This window comes from Lepidochelys kempii, chromosome 7 (genome assembly GCF_965140285.1).
Source record: "Lepidochelys kempii isolate rLepKem1 chromosome 7, rLepKem1.hap1, whole genome shotgun sequence".
NCBI lineage: Eukaryota > Metazoa > Chordata > Testudines > Cheloniidae > Lepidochelys > Lepidochelys kempii.
In genome coordinates this window covers 15527084-15554438 of record NC_136386.1, presented here as the reverse complement: position 1 = coordinate 15554438, position 27355 = coordinate 15527084, and the positions used below count along the sequence as shown (strand labels likewise).

The 27355-nt window shown below is 42.5% G+C and overlaps 1 protein-coding gene across 7 annotated transcripts in view; it reads right to left on the bottom strand.

Annotated features, from left to right (window-relative positions):
• ITPR1 (inositol 1,4,5-trisphosphate receptor type 1) overlaps window positions 1-26941 on the bottom strand; it is a 251731-nt gene extending 224790 nt beyond the window's left edge. For 4 of the 7 annotated variants that reach the window (XM_078853565.1, XM_078853569.1, XM_078853571.1 and 1 more), the window contains exons 1-3: window positions 26436-26500; window positions 8129-8236; window positions 4237-4307 (exon numbers count right to left, since the gene is read on the bottom strand). In XM_078853565.1, the coding sequence (XP_078709691.1) occupies window positions 4237-4307; window positions 8129-8236; window positions 26436-26437 (181 nt within the window). In that variant the 5' untranslated portion in view covers window positions 26438-26500. Of the gene's footprint in view, window positions 1-4236; window positions 4308-8128; window positions 8237-26435; window positions 26502-26773 lie in introns of those variants that run through there. The other 3 variants (XM_078853566.1, XM_078853570.1, XM_078853568.1) reach the window with 2 other exon arrangements.
• Window positions 26942-27355: the final 414 nt, after the last annotated feature.

Genomic DNA, 27355 nt, shown 5'->3' with positions numbered 1-27355 from the left:
TTGTTTAACAGTGCAATTAAAACTGCAATTAAGAATGCTTAATTTTTTAAAGTCATTTGACAGCCCTAGTTTTAGAACATGTGAGAGACCAGAGACCTTGCTGGGGACTGGACCCAGCCCATAGGTTGAGGGTATCTGTGCTATCTACCTGTTTTAGTCCCAGTGCAAGTGATTTTGCAATATTTTAGCGAGAGGAAAATGCTGGAGGACAAAAGTTATGTTTACCCAAACTGCAAATCACATCCCTGAAGGCCTGTAGCCGCACCCACACTAACTGTAGTCTAGCTAGCTTGTTAAAAATAGCAGTAAGGATGCCACGGTGTAGTCCAGTGCCAGCCGCACAAGCAAGTACATATCAGTGGGATGGAGAGTGGCAAGCAGGCTTGTGCAGCCCACACTGCAGAGTCCTCACAGCTATTTTTAGTGAGCTAGCTAGAGTACAGCCAGCACGGATATGTCTAAATGAGCTGCCACCCGTACCAACTGCTGCAATGTAGACATAACTGTCACTCTAAGATCCTCTCAATGCCAATTGGCAGTGGGCCCACTGTTCTGTGAATTTCCATCAGACCGGACACACTTATAACACATAACTATCATAGTATTTATGTGTAATCTGTAAAGAGTGACATGTAGTATCAAATGAAAACTGGTGACACACCGGTCAAAAATATCATTGTGTGATGTATGTACAGACAGCATGTACAGAATTAGGTGTGTGTCCTGGAAATGTGTTCCTAAAGTGTGTTTTGGAGCAGACTTTATAAACACATTTGTCCTAGACAAAGCAATGTTGATTTGCATGTGTCTATAACGTAAATGGAACATGGGGATGTCAGAGACGATGGGCAATTCATTTGCATCGGAGGTAAACACCAGTTATCAGGAGGATGAAGACACTGCATGGCATCAGCACCCTGGAGACCACCACATGTTGAGCTCCAGGGGGTATAAAGGCAAAGAAAAAGGGCATCTTATGCGCCAACACTCTTTGCGCCTATGACCGGTGGAGCCCCAACTCTTTGGGGTGGAGACGCTGAGAAGTAACTGGAGGTGAGAAAACTTTTAGACAAAGCTTGAAGCCTGCTAAGATTAGATGTAGTCTCTTAGAAGCATGTTCTACTTCTGTTTTATTTGTAACCAATTTCTATTACCTCTGCATAGTATCACTTAGAACTTATTTTTGCTTTATTATAAATCCATCTCTGTGCTATTATATTAAGTGAAGTGTGCACCCTTGGCTGAGCCAGCAGGCTGGTGTGTATTCTGTCTCTTTGGAGACAATGGACTTGGTAATTCTGTGAGCGCCCAGTGACAAGTCTGGATGCTGCAGGGGAACACTTTGGGAACTGAAGTGCACCAAGAGTTAACCTGCAAGGCAAAGTTAGGACTGACAGAGTCCTGAGGAGTTTGTTGGGCTGGCTAATGGACTGGACCATCAGGGAGCTGAAGAACACTTTAGCAGCAGCAGCAAATCTCTCTCACTGAGGCAGAGGAGTAACAAGGCAGCTTACAGTTCAGGATGATCTGAGAAAGTGTCACAGGACCCTAATCCTCAAGTTTGACCAGCCTAAACTCTGGGACCACATGGTGCCATTTGTGCAGAGTTCAGGAGAGCCCTTCTTTAGCGATGTTAAAATATATCAAATCACCTGCTATTTAAAGAACCTGTAAACTTTAGTGGTGTCTGTGCATCTTCAGCCAAAGTTTCCCCTGTTGTGCAACTACAGCCCTTAGTTTGCTGTTGCCTTCCACTCAAGAGGAGGTTGACTTTCTCTGGTGTCTGTGTACAGCGTAGGTTGTGAGGTATTGGTGTCCCCTGTGCTAGGATGCTCGCTCTTGTCATTAAGACACTGGACTGAGACTCAGGAGACCTGGATTGAACTCCTGGCACTGCCATAGAATTCTTGCATGACTGCAGACAAGTCACTTACTCTCTCTATGCCTCTATTTCCAATCTATAGATGAGGAAATACTTCCCTACCCCACAGAAGGTGGCAAAGTCAACCTGAAATGCTCCAACGTAGTTTTGATGGAGGCCATATAAAAATACATAGGCAAAGGGGTGTTACGCACTTTTAAGATCTTTTTGGGGAATTAACATATAAAAGACCATTGTGCTAAGGTTTTATACCTTCCATTGCCATTAACTGTTAAAGGAAAGAACATATAGGCTTCCCTGTGAAGTCTTGGATGAAGTTGCTTCTGCACAGGTTGAAATGGTTGTCCGATTATTCATTTCTCCTTTAATAATTTACAAGCAACCTCCAAACAGAATGTTTTATATGTTGGACAAATGTGTGGTAGGTACTTGTACCTAACTGTAGTCACTAAGCTACGTGAGCGAGAATTATGTCTTTTTCTATTCTTCCTCTCACCTTTCCTGGCTCTTCCTAGTCAAGTCTGTTCTTTTTCCTTCTTAGTCTTTTACACTAAGATCAAAATTTGTTTAGCATCACATATTCCAGTTCATGAGACAACATCCAGAACAGCAGCACTCTACTTTCCTTGGCAAATTTAACATTGAAACTAAAACTACTCTAGACCACTTCTTCAGCATCGTCAATTCATTGTGTATAAGTACACCAATTAGCCATTTAGTAACAAAGTGCCCAGGAAAAAAACGAGCACTTTACAGTGATCTAACAGCAATAACCCATTTATCCCAATTCCCTTTTTACAGGCTGTTTTTAATCAATGTGATCTCATCAGTGTTCTGAATTGTGAGGGAAGAAAAACTGCAGCCTTTCATAAAAGCAAGACCGCAATGGAGAGGGTGCATGACTTTTCTAAGGAGCTGATCACCTGCAGCTCTCAGATTTTCAGTGGGATTGTTGGCACTCCACACGTCTCAAAAAATTTCATTCCAGACCTAAAGAAACAGGGTAGCAAACACAAACTGAAGGTAAAAAGAAAAGGAGGACTTGTGGCACCTTAGAGACTAACCAATTTATTAGAGCATAAGCTTTCGTGAGCTACAGCTCACTTGCTTATGCTCTAATAAATTGGTTAGTCGCTAAGGTGCCACAAGTCCTCCTTTTCTTTTTGCGAATACAGACTAACACGGCTGCTACTCTGAAAACTGAAGGTAGTGTGCTGCAGAACATACCCATTGAAGAGATTTTACACACCCACTCTTTAACCAGCTAGTGCTCATTTTCTGTTTGTTAGGAAGCAATGCAAGATAAATGAATCTTTTATTCCGTTTCTTTGAACTTCAGGCACTAAAAATGAGTGGGGCACAGAGAAGGAATTTAAGAAACTAACTGAGAATGGACCCACATTCATTTCTTCCCTTCCCATTCAAAAATTAGTTTAACAAGGAGAAGTCACTCTGGTCTTCTTTTGACACTGCCTATCTAAGATCTGAAAGAGGAAGGTTTTTACCCCATGTGACCAAGCATATCTTTCATAGGGTTAATTTCCTGGTGCAGGGCAGGAGGGCAAACTTAAACTTATTAGAACGTGGGGAGGTCAAAACAGGAGCTGTTGTGTCGAATCAGGTTCACTCTCTTTCATTTTCTTTCCTAGGGTTACTTTCTGTCATTTTCAATTTCTGTCTATCCAATATTAAACCTATTTATGCTGTCTGTATGTCTTAAAGGAGCCAAATTACACATGGAGAAAAGGAAATGAAACAAACCTGTTTGCATCCTGTTTGCATCGATAAGAAAACCAGCCTAAACTAAACACACCCAAAATATGTTCTTAAACTTATGCAAGCCAACTATTTGTGAAATAGTTGCTCAATACATAAAACAGCAATGTGTCTCCACACCATGAAAGACATTGGGACTGAGTTTAAGTCATCACAAGTGGAAAAGACAGGTTCACAGGAAGATGCTAAATCACCCTACAGAAGGCCAGTAGCTCAAAGACTCTAAAACATGACATACGCCACCATCGTTGTGAACCAGAGATAAGGCATCTTTAAACTATTAGGGTAATAAGTACACCAGGACCCCATTGTGCTAGGCACTGCACAACACACAAAACAAAAAAGACAGTCCCTGCCCCAGAGAGCTTACTAAGTATAAGACAAGAGGCAGCAGGTGGATACAGACAGAGGGAGCAGTACAAGGAAACTATGAGACAATATTAGTCAGCATGATAGGCAGGGGGTTTCAGCCCACCAGCAACCTAACACTTATCAAGTTCATTTGCAGACATCACAGCAAAGGTGAATTTTAAGGAGAGATTTGACGCAGACGATTGTAAGTAAACTTATAATCTTACCTCTGAATTTTTTGGGTGGGTTATTAAGATCACCTGCTTCTGGCTGCACAACACATCTATCGTCCACAAGGCTGCAAAGAAATGAGCAACTCAGGTAAGACTTTTTGTTTGCAAGTGCTACTTCCTAGGTACCAGACACAAAGTGGGTTGCTTTCCAATAGTCAATCCTGTTGGCTGCTTCAATGGAGGACAGAAAATTCCCAGAAACCAACTCATGCCAAATCTTTCTACGAAGCATGCAGCCAATTTGTTTGTGTTGTCCAGAACCACACTGCTGGACAATCAGTAAGTTTATCACTCCTGCTCACTGCATCTTCCTCATGTCCCCTCCTGGGGGGACACATAGATTGGCCCATATTCTAATGAAACGAGCAAAGGCCATACAGCAAGTGTCACCTCTTGGACAGATACCACTATTTGTGAATATGTTATAAACACTCCCCCATTAAAGGGCAGCAAACTGGGGGAAAAAATGATGAATGCATCAGATCACATATTACCCCCAGTGGAGCCTCAGTTAATGTCCAAAAAGCCAGGAACATAAACTACGTTAGCACAGGGACAACACACTCCCGAAAGAGAGAGGAAGGCATAATTGATGCATCCTTGCTTACCGGTCATCAGAAGGTAAAGGTTTCACCTTGGAGCCAGATAGCCAAATATACATCACTGAAAAGAACCACCAGCGTCAGGTCAAAACTGGCTTAATTATGGAGGAGGAGGAGGTTTTTTGTTTGTTTTTTTAAATAGTCCAGTGAAGGTTGGTACCGACAGAAGATCAATCTAACCTCCTCCTGCTTTACCAGGAAGGGGGTAGAATTGGATAACTGCACCTGTAAGGCGTTCCATCAGAGAGTTCCAACAGAGAGCTTCTTCTCTGAGCGTGTACTGGCAAAGACATGGGGGCGTGTCTACTCCCAAGGAACGAAGGAAACAAGGTAAGTATATTGCTGTAACCTATCACAAGTCTTATGCCTTGGACATTTTATAGACCATCTGAAACACCTCTATTTTTCATATACAGTGAAAACGTCTCAGTAAACAAATTTTTTAAAGTATCTCGTTTGACCTTCTTGGCTCAAATTAAGACCTTTCCACTGACCTGTCAAAGAGGCCTTCTACATGCGTATAAAGCACAGTTCCCCACAATGTCCTGAAGGTTTGGGACACTCCATTCTCATATAGTAATAGCTGGGAAAGACAGCTTGAGATCTAGAATATGAGAACTGTTCTTTGCAGAGACTGGTTACGTGCAGGGAGTGTCTTTGAGACAACAATTATGGAAAATCGTGAAGTGCATAGAAGATTAATTGATTCAGAGCGGTTTACATGGACTTAAGAGAAGGTGAACTTCCTATCTATACTATGGTAGATTATCATAATAAAGAAAATAATTTTCTAGTGTGTGCGCGCAACATACAAGATGAGATTTATATACATAATAAAATAGTAATTAGAATAATCAGAATATTGAATTTGGAAAATAGCAAAAGGGAAGTTCTGATTAAGCAGTGAAAGCACATCACAGAAATATTAAACAAGAACACCCTTCAAGATAGATTTACTTGGATGGAACAGCATTAGGATTTATAACAGTATATGTTTTCCATCCTTCATTAACTGTATGCATACGCCGTCACACACAGCATAACATGTGTGTGTTTTGATAGCCTTATATCATAATAACTGAGTATGATTACATTGATTTTTTTCTGAGAGGCTTTAATTTTCTTCAGGTCAAACAGTAAGTGAACTATGTAACAAAGATAATTTGACTATGAAGGGATATTAAGATGCTAATGCATTTCACATAGCAATTGGGATTTCTATTTAAAATCTGGCTCAGAGTACACATGACCATTTTACAGTACAATTACCTTAAAATATTGCAAACGAATTTGAAGAAAATACTAATAGAAGTATCGAGCTGCCAAGGGAAACGTGTTGGCCAGGTCTTGAAAAATACATCCAATGTCTACATATTAACACAAGGACTAAATCTACTAGCCATGGTGAAAAATAGCTGCTCAGTAATGCCATCAAAGCCATAGCCAGTTTATTGTGGCACTGTATTTAATTAAAACATACGGTCAAATCAACTTCCTACTTTGTTTTTTTAAATGTTATTTACTCTTAGGGTTACTTTAACAGTAGAAAAAAAATAGTCAAATATTTGTTTTTCAATTTACTTCACCAATGTTCAGCAAGTAGTATTTGGGCAGTTATACAGCTGGTCGAATGCTACGAAGAGTATGAATCATATTTGATGAGTACCTGGGAAATCTGTCAAATACGTTCACAAAATACTATTCGACCAACCCTACTTACTACATGCTTCGCTTTTATCATACTTTTTTTCCCTTCTGGCAGCATCCCAAATATTCCTCCTTTTCCTATAATAAATCACGGTGCTTTTTCACTGCCTGCTTCTTTTTCTCCCACTAATTTCTCTTTCCCCCTCAGTTGCATTCTCTACATCCACCAAGGTTTTCCTAACTCCTTTCTTCTGCATCCTTCCCACTGCCATATCTTCCTCCCCATAAAATACTTATCTTTTCAGTCATCTCCCTCCAACAGATGATTCCATGCACCCACTCATCCTCATACCTACTCAGAAAGTTTAGCAGCTATTCCAGAACCCTAACAGTTCAAGGACTAAATCTACCAGTCTGGGGCAACGTCCAGGTAAGATGCCAACCATCACTAGCTGCTGGGAAATGGGGAAGAGGGGACGCTGTCTCTTTCCCCTGCTCAAAAGCTTCATCTCTCACATGCATCTGGACATTAGGAACTGAATTTGCAGCCACTATAACTGCCTCACCCACCCCCAGGTCCCTCTGACTGGAAGGGAGCAGCAGTGGGTCTCTCTAGCCCTCATCCCACCAACCTTCCTGACTGCTACTTTACTGCTCATTCAGCTTCCTGGTTGCCATGGTAAACGGTCTACCAGTTACTCTGCCCTTCCTCAGCATTTTATCTGCTGTTACCCCTCTCCCAGACGTCACTGCTTTGTCCAGTGAATAGCTCCAGTGCCGGTCTCTGATGTGAACAGCTGTCCCCAGGCAGCAGGAGAGTGAAATTAAACAGGTTTGTGTTATTTTTTATTCAAAACTTAGATTCTCCTGGAGTTGATGACACTCACCATGGGAAAGCTTCCTTGCCCTAGAAGAGTGGCCACCTAACGCTTATTGATTAAGGAAGCGGCCTGGACTGGTTTCTGAGAAGAGTCGCTGAATGGCTAGTCTACCAGGGAGCACATAGTATGGTGTTTGTCAGGGTGGTCAGGCCATCGAAGAAAGTGCACCAAGCAACAGAAGCAAGCAAGGCAGGGCTACCGCTCCAGTTCTTGGCGATGCAGCCCAGCAGCAAAAAAAGTAAATACCCTAGAGTTGGAGAAGTGTGATGTTGTTTACATGAGAAATCTTAGGCACATCGGAAGAGGTAGGACCAGTCATTAGTGATAAATACTGGTGCAGATGCAATACGACCTACTCTTTTCCTTTAAAATATCTACCTAAGCTGCCTTCCATGCTCCATCAGCAGATTATACCTAGGGGCCTGCTCCTTCCCAAGCACGAAGCACACTTCCTTACTCACTTCCCTCCCGCTATAACTTAACCGTGGCAAGCTATTTGCCCATCCCATGGTAAAACCATACCATTTCCATTCCTAACCCCTCTGTCCTCTCAAGTGAAAGCTTTCTATCTGCTACGTTGCTTTGGGCTATTTTCAAAACATGACAAGTCTTTACAGAAGACTCCCCCAACTTATTCCATTATTTATGGGTACAGGAAACACCCAGATCCATTAGACTCAGGATTACTAGCTCAGCCTTGTCGGTCTTTTACACAGCTAAGGACATCTTTCAATGCAAGACAACAGCTGCCCTTACCCCAAGGTGCTGATAAATCCATTCGTTGAGCCCTCTGCATATAGAGAGCAAATGTCTCCAATATGAAGGAAGCTTGACATCTTGTCAGACATTTCCTGCTTGTTGGTCCTAGGAAAAAAGAGAAGATAGGGAAAAGGAGTGTTAGTGTATTTACTAGGTAAAATAATTCTCTGAGTAAGAGCCCCATAGACAACAAGCCAAAACACAAAAAAATTCAGAGTGAACACTTGATGCAATTCCAAGAAAGTGCTGACGTTAAAATGATAAAAGCTTTTTAAAAAAAAAAAAAAAATCCACGAGTCTAGTCACCATCTGGCTAACTGAACAACTCCTTGATCCTGAGATTGATGTATTAGAGACAGGAAGTTTTGACTGTAGCTTCTACAGTTGCAAGAGTATTTCCCAGCCCATGGTGCAGTGAAAACTTAGATAGGTATCTCAGGGCAAAGACAATTTGAGCTCCACATTGTCCACATTCAATTATTTTTGTTTACCCAGTTTATCATACAGATGTTCACTTAAAAGATTCCATTCCAGGCACACATTCTCACCAGGTGGAGAATGGGCTTAAAGAAAAGGAAGAAAGGAGCAGATCCCCTTAATTTAAGGCATTTTACTTACAGTATTGTTCTAAACCAGGAAAGATTTCTCAGCGTAAGCCAGTTGTGCTAGTTCCAGAGCAGACTTAGTGCATTCAGGAGCAATTTGAAAGTATTGGCCTTTTCTCACCCCGTTCCCGCTCCCCTGGTGCCCACCTTGCCCCGTTCCCGCTCCCGCTCCCCCCTGGGATATAATGAAATGATGGTCAAAGGAATTTTAATGAAAGATATTAGCATGGTTTGTAAGTATTTTTGTCAGCTGCTCCATCAATATATGTCAGTAGCTACCATCTTAACAGAAATACAGTATTAATGAAGACATTGTGGGAAATGTTATTGTAGATGTTTGGCAGCAGATTCTCCACGAAACAACCAAAAGACTCCTGGAAAACCACAACTGGAATTTAAGTGATTAAACCAGAGGTGGGCAAACTACAGCCCGCGGGCCACATCCAGCCCACGGGACCATCCTGCCCGGCCCCTGAGCTCCCAGCCGGGGAGTCTAGTCCCCAGCCGCTCCCCTGCTGTCTCCCCTCCCCCGCAGCCACGCAAGTATTGTTCTGGCCCGCCGCTCCTACCAGGCAGTGTGGGGAGCGTGTCTGGCTCCAGCCGAGCGGCGCAGCTCCAAGCTCCTGCTGCTCTGAGCAGCATGGTAAGGGGGTGGGGAGCAGGGGGGTTGGGTAAAGGGGCAAGAGTCCCGGGGCGCAGTTACGGAGCAGTTGCATGGTGCAGAGGTCAGGGGATAGGGAAGAGGGAGGATTGGGAGTCAGAGTCCCGGGGGGGGGGGGTCCCAGGGGGCAGTTACAGGCAGAGGGTCCCGGAAGGGGGCAGTCAGGGGATGAGGAGCAGAAGGCGGTTGGATAGGGGTTGGGGGGGCAGTTAGGGGCAGAAGGTCCCGAGAGGGGGCGGTCAGGGGATGAGGAGTGGGGAAGGGTTTGGATGGGTTGGGGGTTTAGGGGGCACAGTCAGGGGGCAGGAAGTGGGAGGGGGCAGAGGCCAGGCTGTTTGGGGAGGCAGAGCCTTCCCCACCCGGACCTCCATACAGTTTTGCAATCCCAATGTGGCCCCTCGGGCGAAAAAGTTTGTCCACCCCTGGATTAAACAGACTTTAAAATATACACTTAAAATGGAAGTCAACCCCCTGTGAAATGAAATTCAATTCTGTGCAGAAGTGCCAAAACCGTCACTCATTGTTGCTGACTCTCACCATTTTAATCCCAAGCTTCAGCTAACTGGTGTTTTCTTCTTAAAGCCCAGGCTTCTGGATTCATGCCATTATGTGAGAGTCTGAGCTGTTACTTTAAAAAATGAAGGCACATTTCTAACCCTCATGGCATAGGAGCTGGACCTAGGAGTGCTGGGGATACTGCTGCACTCCCTATCTTGAAGTGGTTTCCATCATATACAGGGTTTACAGTTGGGTTCAACAGCCTTCAGTACCCTCACTATACAAATTGTTCCGGCACCCCCACCTCACGGTCACAGAAAAGAGTTTCAAAGTTCAAAAAGCAGAAGACAAATAAAAAGAACTCTGAATTTAATATTTGTTCAAATCTCATGAATTTTAGCCAGCATCACAGTTGTTGGGTGGTGCCTGACTCATGGTTTTTCAACAGTTGGGTCATTCTTGAATTACTACCTTCTTTCTGAAATCTGTTGTTCAGGGTACTAACAGCTCTGCTGATTTATATGCCCTTGGAGCCTGATCCTGCCCTCCGGAATGCAAATGGAGCTGTGCCCAAGTAAGGTGCTCAGGGCTGGACCTCAGTTTTAAAGGACAAATAAAAATACTCCCAACCCTCACTAACCAGCACTATTGTTCTTGAGAACTGACATGTAAGAGTCACACTAAAGTGATCCTCCATCAGGAGGGAGAATTAAATAGCAGGAAATTATACTTATTACAGAGCACAGCCTTGACATTGTGAGTGGGATAAGCATTCTCATTTCATTGAACATTAACTTGTTTACTGCCAGAGGTAGGGTTCAAATGTATTAAGTAAGGTCTGGGCTCAGCAAGCACAGAGTTAGGAACATTTGTTGGGGGTGGAGGGTTAGCAACTGCTGTGCATAATATGAAGCTGTGAATCTAGACTGCATTTTGTCTCCTAAAACACTGTAACCAACTATCCCTTTACCATGCTCCAAACCAAGGTTCTTGTGCCATGAAGATACACTGTGATTTGCAGAATTAAAAATCCAAGTCAAGAACAGCAAAAATCAATGGGCCAAGTTCATAACCGATGTAAATTGTTCAACTCCTCGGAAGTCAATAAAGCTATGCCTGCTTATGGCAGCAGTGTGCTGGCTTAAGGCTCCTTCAACAGCACTAATTCATACAGCCACAGTGTATACATGATGCTTGTTTCTCTTAGTAGATGAGGAGCTTAATACTATGATGTTTTAAAATAGATGCCCGAAAACATACATGATATGCAGAGTGATTGAATTAGCCTCAGGAGAAATATTATCTTTCCCTTTTCCTCAGTTGGATTTCAACTGCACACTTCAGCATTATGACAAGATTTCCAGATCTGGGTTTCTGAAGTCAGGCTCCCCAGTCCCTATGTGGGCATACACACATATGCTCATGCATGTTCAATGAGGATCACTTTAAATTTACCGAGCAAAACACTGAAGTCAGCGGGAGCTGCAGATACTCAGCACTACCGGGGTGTGTGGGGGGAAAACGGCCACATATTTCAGTCCTTAAATATGGATTTATTAGCCTGACTTCATGTAGTCAGGGTTGAAAAGACACAGCCTTACTGTCTTGTAGTTTTTGAGTATCCACACACACTAAAATTTTCAGTTATAAAAAAAACACAATGTCCAGAGAAGAGGAAGGACTTGGGTAGCAGGAACTTGGTAACACAGGATGCGAACTACTCTTCCCACAGCAGTGCACCAGTTATGTCCCTAGGGAAGAGGCCTTTAAGATCATTTAACTTTAGAAAAGGCATCGATGTTCACCACAGCTGTACGCTGGAAAATGTAGAGGTCAAAACTACTGACTTCCAACAGAGACGACAAGAATGTCTTTCTCGGACATCCAGAATATGAAAAATTGAAATCCCAGACACTCTGTCCAAAGCCAGGCTTAAGGACAGGACAGTAACTTTCAAACATGCCTCTGCGATTATTCAGTCTTCTATATCAAAGACAGTTTACATGTTTAAGGAAACTCAAATTTAACCAGATTTACCCTTGACAAATTAGGAAAAGTAACCCTGGAGAGGATTCAACGAGTCTCTATTACGAACAGAACTTTATCATCTGTCCCTTCATTGAAACTTTCATGAACTTTGCACAATAAATAATAAGGTCTTCACAACAGCCGAAATTTAACAGTGCAGGATCAGAGCCTCCCTATCAGTAAGGGGGAGAAGGTAGAAGCTGATGTAATTGAGCACTGTCTACCTATATTACACTCTTGTATACCTAAGGACTACCAAACAACGTGTATGACACTGAACTTAAACATGTGCTCAGAATTTATTAGATTGGACAGTACTTGGGAAGATGCTGAACTGGCAGGTAGAATGACAGACCAAATTATCCAACAGACCTTCCCATATCTAAGATTTACAGGCAATGAGAAAAAATTAGTGAGTGAGTTTAGCTTGCTTCCAGCTAGTTAGTTAGTTTCCCGATCTGACACAGGCTTATAAACACCTACAAAAAAAAGCATCTCCTGACTGATTAGGCATTTGTGTTTCAACAAAGCTGAAAATGTTTAGCTACCAGGAAATGAGCTCCCCCACCCCCTTGCATCAAGAGGCACACTTATATTTGGATTCACAGGACACAGGGGTTGTCAATTAAAAAAAAAACCTGAAGCTCTTGGTCTGTTGCTTTGAATCATATCTTTGGTATTCAGTTGTATTTTACTTATGTTGGGGTATTTGGGGTCAAAACGTAAAGCCAAGATTTCCAAAGCCCGGACAGGAACTTTGGGTGACCAACTTGAGACATCTTAAAGTGGCCTTGATTTTCAGAAAGTGATGAACACTCACCCTCAGAGTAAGGCCTCTAAAAACTGTCTCAAATCAGCCACCCAGAAGTTGTGGCACTTAATCAATAATTGCTTTTGAAAGTCTTGGCACAGATTCAGATCACACTTAGGCTACACTGACTAACAGGAAGGTTTCCCTCTTGTGGCCAACATGTCCAATGTCTCAGGTGTCCTGTGTCCAGGTCCACAAGAAACCCCTTCCTCATCACATATAAATGGAATAATTCAAGATGAATACTAGACATCATAAAATACGATGTTTCTACAGTTCTATAAGGGGGACGGGGCGGGGGAGGACGGGAGAACTCCTACAAACATGAACAGTAACTAGTTTTTATGGTTAAAAGTATACATGCTTTTCAACTCAAAAAGCAATTAGGCTACTGTAAACAGAACAATTGCTAGGCAATTTGTTTATTTTAGATATGCAAGTGCCAACTTAAACCGAGTAGTCAACTGATGCTGTACACAAAAACGAGTAAAACAAAAACAAACTTCTCCTGAGAACAAGTGGAATCAGAGTCTTTTAACAGTGATCCCCCCCACACCATCATCACACCACAAAATTCTGGATAAGAGGAAAAAAAAAAAAGTTACCTGAAAGACTTCAGATATCAGAAAAAGAAAATGGCAGGTGCCAGGTCATGAAACAATGTATTCCTCTCAGTGTTTAAATGGAAGATTAAAATAAAGATTCTTTCTGAGAACAGCTACTAGATTTCAGTAATGAAACCCAATCATAAGGAGATACCAGCAGTTTGGCAGTTATAACTTTCAGAGCCCTGAGCCATGTTGAAAGCATCAAAGGCCACGAAGGAGCAAACATGATAGTAAGGTACAAACAAACAAAAATCCCATTTCCTCTGAACCTGCATTGACAGGCCTAACTCAAGATAGAAGCAACAACCGCAGCATCAATCTGGAACTTAAAAGATAAAGATGTTATTTTCCTCCTAATTGTAAGCATCTAATTTAGAGATAAATATTATATTTGGGCTGGGAGAAAGGAAGTTTTAAAGCTGAACTTTCTAGTTTTTAAAAGTTAGGCATGAAACATGGACATGGACTGTTAGGCAGAATATTTTTTTCAACACCCACATCCACAAAAATATAAAAAGTTTGTTTAACCTTTTATTCAAAAAAAATTCCTTAGCAACATTTCACTTAGGCCATGTCTACACTAGAACTTATGTCTGCAAAACTTTTGTCACTCAGGAGTGTGTGGGAGGGGAAAAACAACAAACAAACAAACAAAAAACCACCCTCTGGCCAACCTAGCTACAGTCGCTCAGTGAGCTGTTTTTATTATGTTGACAGGAGAGCTCTCTCCCGTCAGCATAGAGCATTCCCGTAGCTGTGTTTATGGTGGCATAGCTGTATCGGTACAGCTGTGCTGCTGTAAACCCATAAGTGTAGTCATGACCTTAAATATTATTAAAGTTATCAATTCAATTAAAAGTTTTGGACCTAAAAGCTTTACATGTCTCTTTAAATAGGTTTTATTTGAAATGTGTATTGTTCATTAGGCAAGAATTAATTTCACTCTCTTTGAGAAGTTGCCTTGAAATAATTAAATGCAGAAACCTGTTTCAGCCTCGTGAGAATTCCAAAGCACTGGTTTGCAGGTCATTTTGCAGTTCTATAGCATTATTGTTCTAAGGTAATGGATTTAGCTGAATCCAGACAGTGAATTAATCTGTACAGGAACTCTATGTTCTCCTGGAAGTTTCAGTACTTGCCCTTCTACCTGTCCCCTATAGGGCACATATCTGAACACCAGCCTGTAATGCACTGGTTCTCAAACTTTTGTACTGGTGACCCCTTTCACGCAGCAAGCCTCTGAGTGTGACCCCCCCACCTTACAAAATTATTTAAAAAAAAAAACCACCAACCTCTTTTTTATATATTTAACACCATTATAAATGTGGGAGGCAAAGTGGGCTTTGCGGTGGAGGCTGACAGCTTGCGACCGGCCCCATGTAATAACCTCGTGACCCCCTGAGGGGTCCCGACCCCCAGTTTTAGAACCGCTGCTGTAATGCAAGGTGCAGGAGAGCGGAGCAGAGTGTGCTACATTCTTACTGAGTAGTGGGATAGTTATGGGACTGACCCTTCGTTTGTCAAAAAACAGCCTCTTAATAGTGGTGGAAAACTTCCTTGCCATTATTTGTCCAAACTTTCACCATTAAAGAGAGACATGGAGCACTTTCAACTGCTTATGCAAATGTTACTTATTACTTTGTGCATATTGTCACTATAGCCTGGCCTTTCTATACAAAGCTTAGAAGAACTGTAAAATTCATATGCAGGAATGATCATCCCTGAACACAAGGTTCAGCAAACAGGGTTAAACATTTAACTCTTGCATTGCCAATATCACCCCTATAACCTTGTGCAACTAAACGATGAAGCTCTCCCACGATCCCACTGGCTTCAATGAGATGTCTCATATGAAGGAGGACTGGACCTAAACATAAGATTCAAAGCAGGTCATAGCCCCTTGACCTCAAAAGACTGTAGGAAATGGAGTATAAATCTGATACTTTGTAATTGAAGCTCTGCATGTTAAGAGGCTTTCACCCATCTTCCTATGCAAGTGCAATTCCTAACAACAATTGAACCAGAACAAACAATGCAGTGTGTGGGGCCCAAGTGACAAGTATCTGCTACCTTAACAAGATGTCTGCTTTAAAAAAAAAAAAAAAATTAAGAAAAGGAGAAGCATTTGTACCATTTACTTATTCTGATTTTCACTCCTGTTTAGAAGACTCCGTTGTAAAAGCGATGGAGCCATCAAACTAGTGGTGAAAATTTGCTTGAAGAGGAGGAGGAGGAGTCTGGGCTGCTCCAAAGCCCCACATTGCTGGTGGTTTGCCATCCTCCTCCTCTAACAATTTAACACCAAAGGGCTTTTCACAGTATTTGACAGATGCCTGATCTCTCATGTTTACCTTGCATGGTATTTTAAATACTTGAACCTACATCAAAAAATCCTCTTCATAAAATAAATAAAGCCTCTTTGGTGGCAGTTTTATTTCCAGCAATTGGGCTGGATGGGGGGGGGGGGCAGGGGGGAGAAAAAACACAGGAGCCTTAATCTTTGAAAGAGACAGTTCCAGCAATGTTTGTTTTGAGCTAAAAAGCTACTTGCTGTGCCTTGCATGCCAGTGATCCTTTCATTTCGCTATTATGATAATTGAGCAATAGAGCACATCGAAAGTAACTAGAAATTGGCAATTTTCGTTGCATCATTGCTGAAATAGGGGAAGCACTTCACGGAGCGTTTTTGCTGTCTTCTTCACTACTTACATAGTTTAACTAGATAAGATTAGAGTCCTAAACTATACTTAACTGCTGAGACTTTATTCCATTAGACAGGCCAAGTAATCTGGAGTGGAAGTTCATGTTTTACCTTTGTTTCTGATGGAAGAAAGTTTGAATTTCCATTTGGGAAAAAGAAAGGCAAAGTGAAAAATAGCTATAGCATTAAAATCACGCAACATCTAAAGGACGGATCATTGTCTGTGCCCAGAATCCTATAACTTGGCAATGATGAGGCTGTAACTCTGACCAAAGAAGCACCCAGGGCCTGATTCAAAGGCCAAAGTCAAAAGTAGTTTATAGATCTCTGTGATATCATCTTTGGATGAGTACCCAACATTCTGAATCAGTCCCTATGGCACATCTAGCTTTTCTGAAATGGACACGGAGAGCTGACATTTCTCATATTTGTTCTGAAAGAGTTGGTTCCTTCGCTCCCTCTCCGGCCAGGGGCTGTGAGAAAGAGATTAGTAAGAATTCCATTCTGCATTGAAAACAGCTAAGGAAAGGAGGGGTGAGGAAGAGGAGGAAGTGCTTATTTACCAGGGTTGTTTTTTTTTTAATTTAAATTAACTACTCTTTTGGGGGGTGGCAGAACTCAAAAATTGTTTTATTTATAAACAAAAAGGTTTGGCACATATGAAAACATTTTGTTCTTAAAGTTCAAAGATGCTTCACAAACACATGCGTTCTACATGGAAAGACTAAATGTGCAGAGCTCACGGTAACACAGTATAAGCTGATACCTCTTGACTGTCAAAATCATTTCCATGCACTGAGCAGCCATCCATAGACCCTTGACTTGAATCGTACTCAAAGTCCACATTAGAGTCAATGTTTGCACCAGCTCAAATACAAGCTCTCTTGGTAATATATGCAGAGCTGGCAGCATAAGGATACAACATTCCTGCAGGGTTAGGTCCTGCCACTGTCTACTACACACTTTCAAAGGGCATTAGAAGGGGCTAAGGGGTACTGTCAGCTTTTCTGATAAAGCTTTGGTACTGCAGAATCAGACAGATATTTGAGTGATTACACATTAAAGGGTATCAACACCGGATAACTAACTATCTAGTGTAGGATTTCATCTTCCTCCTACTCCTCAGTCATCTCTGTCCAGGAGTCTGCTGACTGCAGAACAATTGCCATTTGGCAAGGCAGATTGTGAGAAAGAGACAATACAGTGCACCTTCAAGAATTACTTTTTTTCCTTATTATTTGCACTGAAGTAGGGGACTGTCCTGAAAAACCTCGCAATCTAACCCAACAAGACAGAGGATGTGAAGGGAAACAAAGGCACAGAGAAGGGATATGACTTGCTCAAGGTGACACAGCAGGTCAGTGTCAGAGCCAGGATTAAAAACCCAGGTCTCCTGACTCCCAGCCCAGTGCCCTGAGCTCTAGATCACACTGCCTTGACGTTTTTCATTAAGATAAAAGACAGCGTCCTTGAGGGCTTGTCTACGCCATGCAGCTTTTAGCAACAAGGCTGTGTCGAGACAGCCTTGTTGCTAAAAGTCAGCGTGTGCGAATGCTGTATTGGTACTTTGTCAACACTTTTGCCGACAAAATACTTCTAGCCCCGCAAACAGCGTTAGCTTTGTCGGCAGGAGAACGCTCCTGCCAACCTAGCCACATTCACACGGCCACTTGCGTCAGCAAAACTTTTGTCTTTTCCGGGGCTGGCGTTTTTAAGTACCCATGAAAGAAAAATGTTTTGTCGACAACTTCGCAGTGTAGACATACCCTCAGACTGGAACCTGTCAGTCAGCAGCTCTGTCTCACCCTTTTCTTGAAGCAAAGAAATTAAAAGCAAGAATCTAAGTAGATATGGGGATATGGCATTGGCAGGTATTTTTCATGCACAAAAGCGAGGAAGTTCCAGTATGCTGAATTCATGTAGTTTGTCAGTTAAAATATAATCAACTATTATACTTTACTGATGGTATCATACAGATGCTCAAGCGCTTTATAAAAAGAGATAAGACATTTAATCATCTTACTGACGTAAACCCAAACAAGTCATTAACACGGACAAGAAAACCTCTGCTACACCCTTTCCTTTTCTTTATCTGCACCCCTTTCCTGGTTTGCCAAGCCCAGCCTAGTCAGAAGGGATGTACAACATGTCAAATAGCAATGTGGATTATCTGTTCCTCTTGCAGAAAAATAAGGCTGAAAGTCAATCCATGGTAATGATGTGCTAAGTAGAAGTTATGCTTTGATAGGTTAGTTTGAATATCAATTTGGATGGCTACTGTAAGAAATGCAACTAGCAGATTTTATTGACAGACGTCTGTGGAAAACTCAAAGAAAAGAATCCCCATTAGAGGGACACCTATCAGGCTAAAAATAATTTTTAAAGGTTTCAGACCAAAGTGTGACAGTGTCTCTTTAATTCTATTAAGAGTAAGAAGTGCTTAGTAAAGTCAATACCTGCTGGCTCTAATACAGAAGGGAGAAAGCAGCTTAGATGCCTCAAAGCACACAGTGTTATCCAGAGTATTTTAATATAGTAAAAGGAGAGAGTTGGACTATGCCAAGGGACCCAGAGGCAGCCACTGTGGCAGGTGACAGCAAACCCGCTGTATATTGTCTATTGGAGCTTGGCCAAAGAAGAAAGCTGGCCAGGGAGCAAAAAGTAGTTTCTGATCTCACCTTCTCTACACAGCTAAACCTTCACCAGGAGTCTTTCCTCTTGACTCTCCCACATCCCCAAAATCCTGAGCTCATTTGCTACCTCACATGATCTAAGTTCTGTGGCAAATATGATACCTCCTGAATTTACACAACCTCTAACATCTAGAACATTTTCCTTTTCCCATAACAAATCCCACAATCCCTTATCCCCCCGCTTCAATTCATCTCACCCTACTTCCCAAAACTTCCATCATTCTCAGCTCCTACTCCTCCCTGCCCTGCTCCCCACTGCCTCCTTTCCCTTCAAATGCACCTCATTGTGAAAGCTCCGGTCCTTCTGGCTGCTCTTGGGTCTAGTTCTGGGATCTGGTCCAGCTGGACAGCTCCTTGCAGCTTTGGGTCCCCACTGGCAATGCACTTGACTCTTTCCTTCCACTAGCAGCTCTCTTCCTGCTGAAGGTTTTGTAGTCTTCTCGGTCTTCTCTAGCTGCAGCAGCCACTAGGAGGTGGTGAAATTTACTGCTGCTCTTTTATAGATGCTTCTGCAAGCATCCAGGTTCTGCAGTGAAGAGCCTCAATACCTGTTAGAAAGCCTGTAGAGGAGGAGCCGCTAGCACCATGTGACTACCACATGCTCTGCAGAGCACCACTGGTAGCCACTGAACCTACTTAAAGAATTGCTGATATAAAAATAGCAATACCAGTTGGACTCATTTACAGAGGAAGGCTCCGGTCCCTGGTCTGACTCGTACATGCTGGATTCCCACTGTACTCCAAGTTGTTGTTTTACAGAATGCAAGTCCGAGTTCTTCTTCTAAGCAAAGGTTCTTCCAGATATTGCACCAACTTAGCTCGTAAAGAGCATTAGCAGCAGAATCTGCTTAACCTTTGCCGTCTGAATAGTGACCAAGCGCTGTCAAGTTATTTAAATAAAATAAGTTCAGGCATCTCTTTACGCCAAGAATCACTAGCCTATCACTAGCCCCACGCCTGCAACCAGAGCTATGCACCTTGGACTTCAACAGAACTGTGAAGGACATGCTTATACAAACCCAATGGCAGGTTCAGTGCTTTAGTCATCGCATCTCTGCTGAAATTCAGAGTTTTATCAAGTTGTAGACGCAATGGTGCAGGATCAAAAATCTACAGCAACAGCATTTTACTCGTACTTCTATTAAACTGCAGTAAAAGAAATCCCAGACACACACACACACACAAAAAAAAGGCAGCGGCTATTTCTTGGTATGCTGTAGTCATCTGTATTCCTCTAGATGCTCGCACACAAAAGTTACTTTGTTCTGGCTCCAGACATCTTGCACAAGGCTGGATGAAGAAGAGAAAAGGAATTGTTTAAGTTCTCACTCTAGTACTTACATGATTCTCCTGCTTTTGAAATAAACCAATTCCTTAATTCAGGCAGTGTCTTCATTTTGGCCCTCTTTCTCTTCTCAGAGCAGTTTACTATTCTTTGATGTTCTGTTCCATAAGATGGTCCATGAGGTATAAGCATTTCATTTTCTGCAACATTCTACATACTAATGTAGCTGCATCCTGGTCTATAACCACAACTAATGTGAGCTGTAAACAAGATAACTAGAACAACATTCTTTCAAAGCACAGTTTCTAATGCATTTGCATCTCGCACAAGAGAAACATTGCCTAGACCTGCAGTGACATCTTATTTGCAAAGCATTTGTTCATTGAAGATAAATTAGTTTGATTGTAACTTTTGATGGGCTCAAACCAAAACCACAGATCTGAAAATTCTGAAATACTGAAGTGTTCAGAATCCAGAGATGAATTTTGCAGCTTCATCCCAGCTTTAATTGCAGCTCCTGTATTTGCTTGTATTAGCTTCATTTTTCCCATATGAATTTGTCTCTTGAAAGACACTAGCTTGGCAGCCAAAGAGGATGAAGCTACAGAACAGGTGCAGCACACCTCCCCATGATGCCCTGACAAGATGCCTCAAACCTGAAAGAGAGGCAGCCACCCATAAAGTTGAGAAAGGAGTTCTGTCTCTATGCCCAGTCAATCCTCATACTCTGTGCTGAGACTGCAAACTAAGTGACAATTGTACTGGTGGTTTGTAGCGTCCCCACCTGTCCACTGGGAACTAGACTAATGTCACTAAATATCCACTGTGGGTTACTGCTTTCCTAGACAGGATTTGACCTAGCCACCTAGAGGTAAGGTCCACTGATCTTCCCAATCCTCCATCTACCAAGTCCCAATTCAGTTAGTATGCAGCTAGCATATACTACACTGTACGCTACCATCTAAGACAGCTCTAGGCATTGGTCATGGACTCAGCCTCCATCTCCTCAGCCACGCATTATAAGTGACCCAACACAAGAGTACAGAAAAAGCTTCAGTCCAAAAGAATAATCAAAGCTAATGAGTTTGACAGCTCATTTCAGCAGCAACAAAAGCCAGCCAACCTTCTCTAAAGAATGGTCTTTAATACCCCATGTACAATAGGGACTCTTGCAAGGAAGATCTCATGAAACCAGATTAAAGTGTTGAGCATTAACATTGTGTCCATAAAAACGATGGGAATGTTGAACTTTAGAAAATGATGGTGCCGTTGGCATGTTACGTAGCTGTAGGCCCCTCTGCTTTCCATAAGCTCATCTGGTGAAACGGCCTTTCCTCCCTCTCTCTCCCACACAGCCTTTAGAAACAAACAAACAGCAGCTGGAGTAGCTGACACAGTACAAGTACTAGCATTGCGCTATTTCCTATGGGGTCTCAAGATACCCCCTGCCCTTCAAATGTAGCCCAAGCAAGATTTACATTGATAGGACACCTTTCATCCCACAAAATCCCAGGGTGCTTTGCAAATCAGTACATCAATTACACCTACGAAGCTCATGTCACTCTGAGGTGCAGCCTCCTCTGGGGTGAGACTGAAGCCAGCATACAACACTGGATGCTAATTTTAGGCAGGAAAGGAAGAATATTGCATCCAACTGAAGCTGCTGTGGGAGACACTTTAGATATATGACAAGCAACATGATCTAGCAGATTGAATCCCAGTCGAATTCCCTGATTCTTGGATTTTATGACATCTGGCACGTCACTTTACTTATCCGTGCCTCCATTTCCCTTCCCACTCTGGTTTGTCAGCTCTTCAAGATAGGAATTGTTTCATATGTATGGTGCCTAGAAAAACTGTGCCCAAATCTCAGTTGGGGCCTCTAGATTCTATTTGCTTGTATTAGCTTCATTTTTCCCATATGAATTTGTCTCTTGAAAGACACTAGCTTGGCAGCCAAGGAGGATGAAGCTACAGAACAGGTGCAGCACACCTCCCCATGATGCCCTGACAAGATGCCTCAACCCTGAAAGAGAGGCAGCCACCCATAAAGTTGAGAAAGGAGTTCTGTCTTTATGCCCAGTCAATCCTCATACTCTGTGCTGAGACTGCAAACTAAGTGACAATTGTATACAAACAAATAATAAATAAAATAAAAATAAATAAATAAATAACTAATAAGCAGCAGGTAGATCACCCAAGTTGGAATTGGGCTAGCACCCCTCCGCTTACAAGAAGTGACCATACGTGACTGGAACCTTGGTTTTCCATTTTATCTGAAAAAAGGCACTTCCATAGCTATTCCTCCCACATTCCCATTCTGTGAGATGGTTCAGGACCACCCTTATTTTTAAAAACAAAAAACAAAAACCCCACCCTACAATGTTAAACATCCTATCACACAACAGAGCGACTTCAGTGTCTGGGGTGATCACCCTAGAACATAGGTTCTCAACTTTTTTCTTTCTGAGGCCCCTCTCAACATGCTATAAAAACTCCATGGCCCACATGTGCCACAACTGTTTTTTCCTGCATATAACAGCCAGGGCCAGCGTTAGGGGTAGCAAACAGGGCAATTGCCTGGGGCTCACATGAAGCTACGTTGCTCAGGCTTCGACTTCAATCCCAGATGACGGGGCTCTGGGCTTCAGCTTTCTGCTCTGGACCCCAGTGAGTTTAATGTTGGCCCTGCTTGGCGGACCCTGCTAAAGCCTGCTCACAGCCCCTCAGGGAACCCTGGAGCCCTGGTTGAGAACCACTGCCCTAGAATACTATGGTATTTCTGAGGAGTCACAAAGTGAAGTGATGAATTCACTGCCAACATCACCTCCTATGCTCTTTTTGACTCTATAGATTCTTTGCAATACCCTACTTTGCTCATGGGATCTGAAAGGATCTTGAACCCAAGTGCTATTATAAGACTGGCAGATTCCTCCATGTTTATGCCCACAGGCCATAATTGCAAATCACAACTCTCTACTTACTAGTCTCAACGCACCCTTGCCATTGAATTGAGTTTGCCCAAGGACAGCATGACCTTGCCAACCAGAAGCAGGACACCCACTGACAAGGGGTTCATTACTTTAGAGCTCTCTTTCGCCCTCCATTGCTGGTATTTTTAAAAAGATGCCATTTCCCACACTTTGTCTCCTCTCCTGTTTCCAAGGCAAACACAAGCCAACCTTACTATTTACTTCATCAGCAAAGGGGTCAAGACAGCTCCGTGTTTCAATAGTTATTGACTCCTGTTGCACAGCCAGCAAAAAACAAACAATTTTTAATCTCAATGAAAGAAGGGTGGATTTAACAGAAAAACAATGTTATTTTTCAAACTGGATTATTCACCCAAGAGAGAACCTATTAGAAATATGTCAGATTTTGAATGTAACCAACTTGATAGTCATCCTTTAATATCTTGTTCTGAACAGCATTTGAGTAGTTTTTTCTCAATCATAATCTTCCCCCCGTTTTCAATTTCACATGCATGGATTTCCACATACACAAACCCCCTTCCAAGCCCAGTTTTTCATTGAGCTGAACTTCTTTAATGTTGATATTTTCTTGGACAACAAGTGCAATTTACAGAATGCCTTGTCACGCCAAATCTTTCAATGGGAGCACCAATTGTCAGTAGCAGTCAGGCTAGTGTTAGGTCACCAGCTCTTCACTATGAGCACAACAGCCAAACACATTATCTGTCACATTAACAGAAGCAAAGAATTTATACGAGTAATAATGGTGTCATTTTAGACAATTTATATAGAACCTGGAAGATGTTCTGTGTCTTGAAATTAGTTTAGAGCACAGTGGGGCCTTAACCAATGGACAAGCCCTCTTCAACGTATCCAAGAGACCCATAACCATAGTTCTAAGAGGTTAAACCTTAAGAGCCCAATCTTGTAACCTTTATTCACACAAATATGCAAGATTGGGCATTTAGACTGTAGGCTCTTTGGGGCAGGAGTTATGCCATTTACTTGTCTGTGGAGTACACATTCATTCAGCTGTCTAAGCAAAAACAATCCAGGGGGGAGGAATAGAAGTTTGTTCAGTATGTTCTGAGCAGAGGTCTAAGAGATCATGATGGAATACCAATATTTAAACAAATACGCTCGCTGTGCCAAACTACTGAAGCTGAGCAATGCCTGAATTTAGGGAGCAGCAGCTTTGTTGTGGTTGGGCTTGTATTAGAAGTTCCTCCTTTTCGGATTTGTTACTACACATATTGTGGTACATTCCACTCTAAATTGACTGCACAAATCCAGGCTGTTGGACTGTGTGACAAAAGATACGTTAGATGCAACAACTGGAACAGTTTTGTTTTCAACATTATTCCCACATAGAGCCAGATTCTATCCCCAAATATATAAAGACAAATCCCACAAAGATCAATAAGTGCACATATAGGTTTGCGCATGTACCAGAGGGAAGAGCCTGCCAGCTGAACCACAATTGCTGCACTAAGATGACTGTTACATACATTATATTTTATAGGAAAGGCCCCTTACTTCCTCCTCCTGTTAAACCACAAGCTATTGCATTATGCCAGCTGTAACATATTTACACATTCAAATGAATGAACTATAAGACAGACTTAAAAAACAACAAGCAACCATATTCAAAAATGTACACTGCAACTAGCAATAATTAGGCTTTTATCAACAGGATGCAAATAGCACAGAGCTGTGAAGCATTTAACTTTTTTTTTTTTAAATATAGTCCAGTTATTGTAGTCCAGGAAACAGCTAAATATTTAGACTGCTAGACTAGTTACCAAACCCTCAGAAATATCCACCCACAATTGCCCAGATTTTGACCATTTAAGAATAAGATCTATAGCCAAGTCTGCAACAGCATTCACATGTATTTACATAATACAAACATCCCTGTAATTACGTCTCAAGTATTTTTTAAAAAATGGCTAAGAAAAGTTTAACTGACACACACCCACTCCTTAAACCATCATTGTAGAGGCCCAAGTGTCCCTCATATTTGAGTGACTTACAGAACAATTTAATGCTGTCTAATAACTTCCAGATTTCTCAGGTTGGTTTTTGAAGGAAAAATCCCCCAACAATCAGATGTAGCTTGCACATTTTAAACTAAACTCTGTTATTCAGAACAAATATTTAAATACAACTTGAAAGTAGCAATTGTTCAATCACATAAAATGGTTTTCCAGTATTCAGACACTGCAATTTTATGGGCTAATCAGGAGGCTGGGAAGCAGGAACTCTGAAGTTCCAAGCCTGTCTCTGCCACTGACTCCCTCTTCAGCCCTGTGCAAGTCACTTCACTTCTGTGCCTCAGTTTCAGCATTTATGAAATGCAGCTAGTAAATAATACAACACATCTGAGAGGTAAATCAGTGTGTTTTATATAAATGGTAAATAGTAAACAACAGATGCTTCCTTTCAACACTACATTCAATATAGCAGCATAATATTTTATAGGAAAGGCCCCTTACTTCCTCCTCCTGTTAAACCACAAGCTATTGCATTATGCCAGCTGTAAAGCATTCCAGATAAGTTGCTATTATAAAGCATGTATTTAAGTATTTTATTTTGGTTTGGTTTTTATGGGGTGATGCTCTAAGATTCTCAGGCACCCTGGCCCTCAACTGCTGCAATCTTTTCTCCAGCCTAAAAGGACTGGACACAGCAAGTCTCTATTGTCCATATGTGCTACTCCAAGCTCTAAACCAAGGGAAAACGTTACCTCTTGGGAGCAATGCACTCCCTTCTCTTCGGTGATGGGATTGTGTGAACTTTTTGGGACCATGTTGCCAAGTGCCCTTGCCCACCTGTCAGGTCAGGTTGAATGATCGGCCCTGCAGCACTCCGAAGGTGGGAAGCAAAGAACAGATATCATGACCAGAACTCTTAACCTCTGTGACAGATGGGTTAACTTGCTAAAAATTAAAGACATTAGTTTCAGGAAGATAAAACACATTTCCTTATGTTGCTACACATGAACAGAAGGCAATTTTCAGCCTGCAGCTGCTCCATCTGATTTTCAAAATACCAAAAGCAATTAGACTAATCACTTAACCTCTTAAACACATATTTTCCACAAGATTAGTTAAGAAGTTTGCTATCCAATGCCACCTTGCGTAAGGACCTGTAGCCACCAGAAAAATGTAATCTGAAGGTATTCCGATCTACTAGCTATTCCATTAAGCAGCCGTTTGCAATACGCCACTCTATAGTTCAGACACCTGACTACACTGGTTTACACCTATTTCCCATTACTTCTTCTTTATTGCTACTCCCATTGCCACCCCTCTTTCCTCCACTTTTCTAAAGCTCCCTTTTAATGCTAGCTCTCCATGTATCTCTTTCATATATATATATATATATATATATATATACATACATACACACACAGTCTTCCCCCCCATCCCCGCCACTTTACATGCATCAGAAGACGCGAAGTTGGCCTCTTGTTCATTTAAACCGATCGTCTCCAAGGCAGACTGATTGATTGCTTTCCCCACCCCCAAAACTATTTCCTGCTGCTGCACGGTCCCAAACTTGGCGAGGGAGGGGCAGGGGTTGCTATCTGATCGGTCATTACTTCCATCCCAGCCCCCAGGCTGATCAGAGGACATGTAACACAGCGCAGGACTGAAGCCTGCCATGAAAGTGAGCCGGGGGGGGAGGACATTACAAAGCTGCAGCCCTGGGTCTCCCACGAGAAAGTTCAGCTGCCCCCGGTCTAGGTCACTCCCCTGCAGCCTGCCCCTGGTTTACCTGGTTGCACAAGGGGCTCCGCCTGCCTGGACGCTGCAGCAAGGAGAGGGTTAGCAGCCGCTTTGTAATCCCATGTTCCCGAGGCAGCCCCGCTGCGTCCCGTTAGGGATGGAGGCTGACGAGGGTTAATCTCAGCCCACAGCTAGCTCAGCAGCACATCCACATGGTTACTGCACTTTAGAGTCGCTCCGTAGCTGCTTAAATACGCCCGAGCGGCGACCTGGGTAATGTAGTCCCCGGCGGGCTCAGGACGCCACCCAGCGCCGGGGACAGAGGCGGAAAAGCCGCACTACAACTCCCAGCATGCGCCCACGCCGCGCGGCTCCCGGAGACTTTGCAAGGGGAAAACGTTACTCTGTGTCAGATCAAAGGAATCTCTTGTAAATGCATGGTGGAGTCAAGAGCGCTTTCCTGAGCTGCCATTGGTTCAGCTGCCCCCCTCCAGCGTGTGGTCCAAAGACTCTCCCTGCCAAGGAAAGAAAATAAGGAATCCAATTTAGGCAATTCACCCTGAAAATACATGTTCCGGACCCTTGTTTCAGAGGGATGCTTCTACTAGAACTTGGTTCGGGGCTTTCTAGC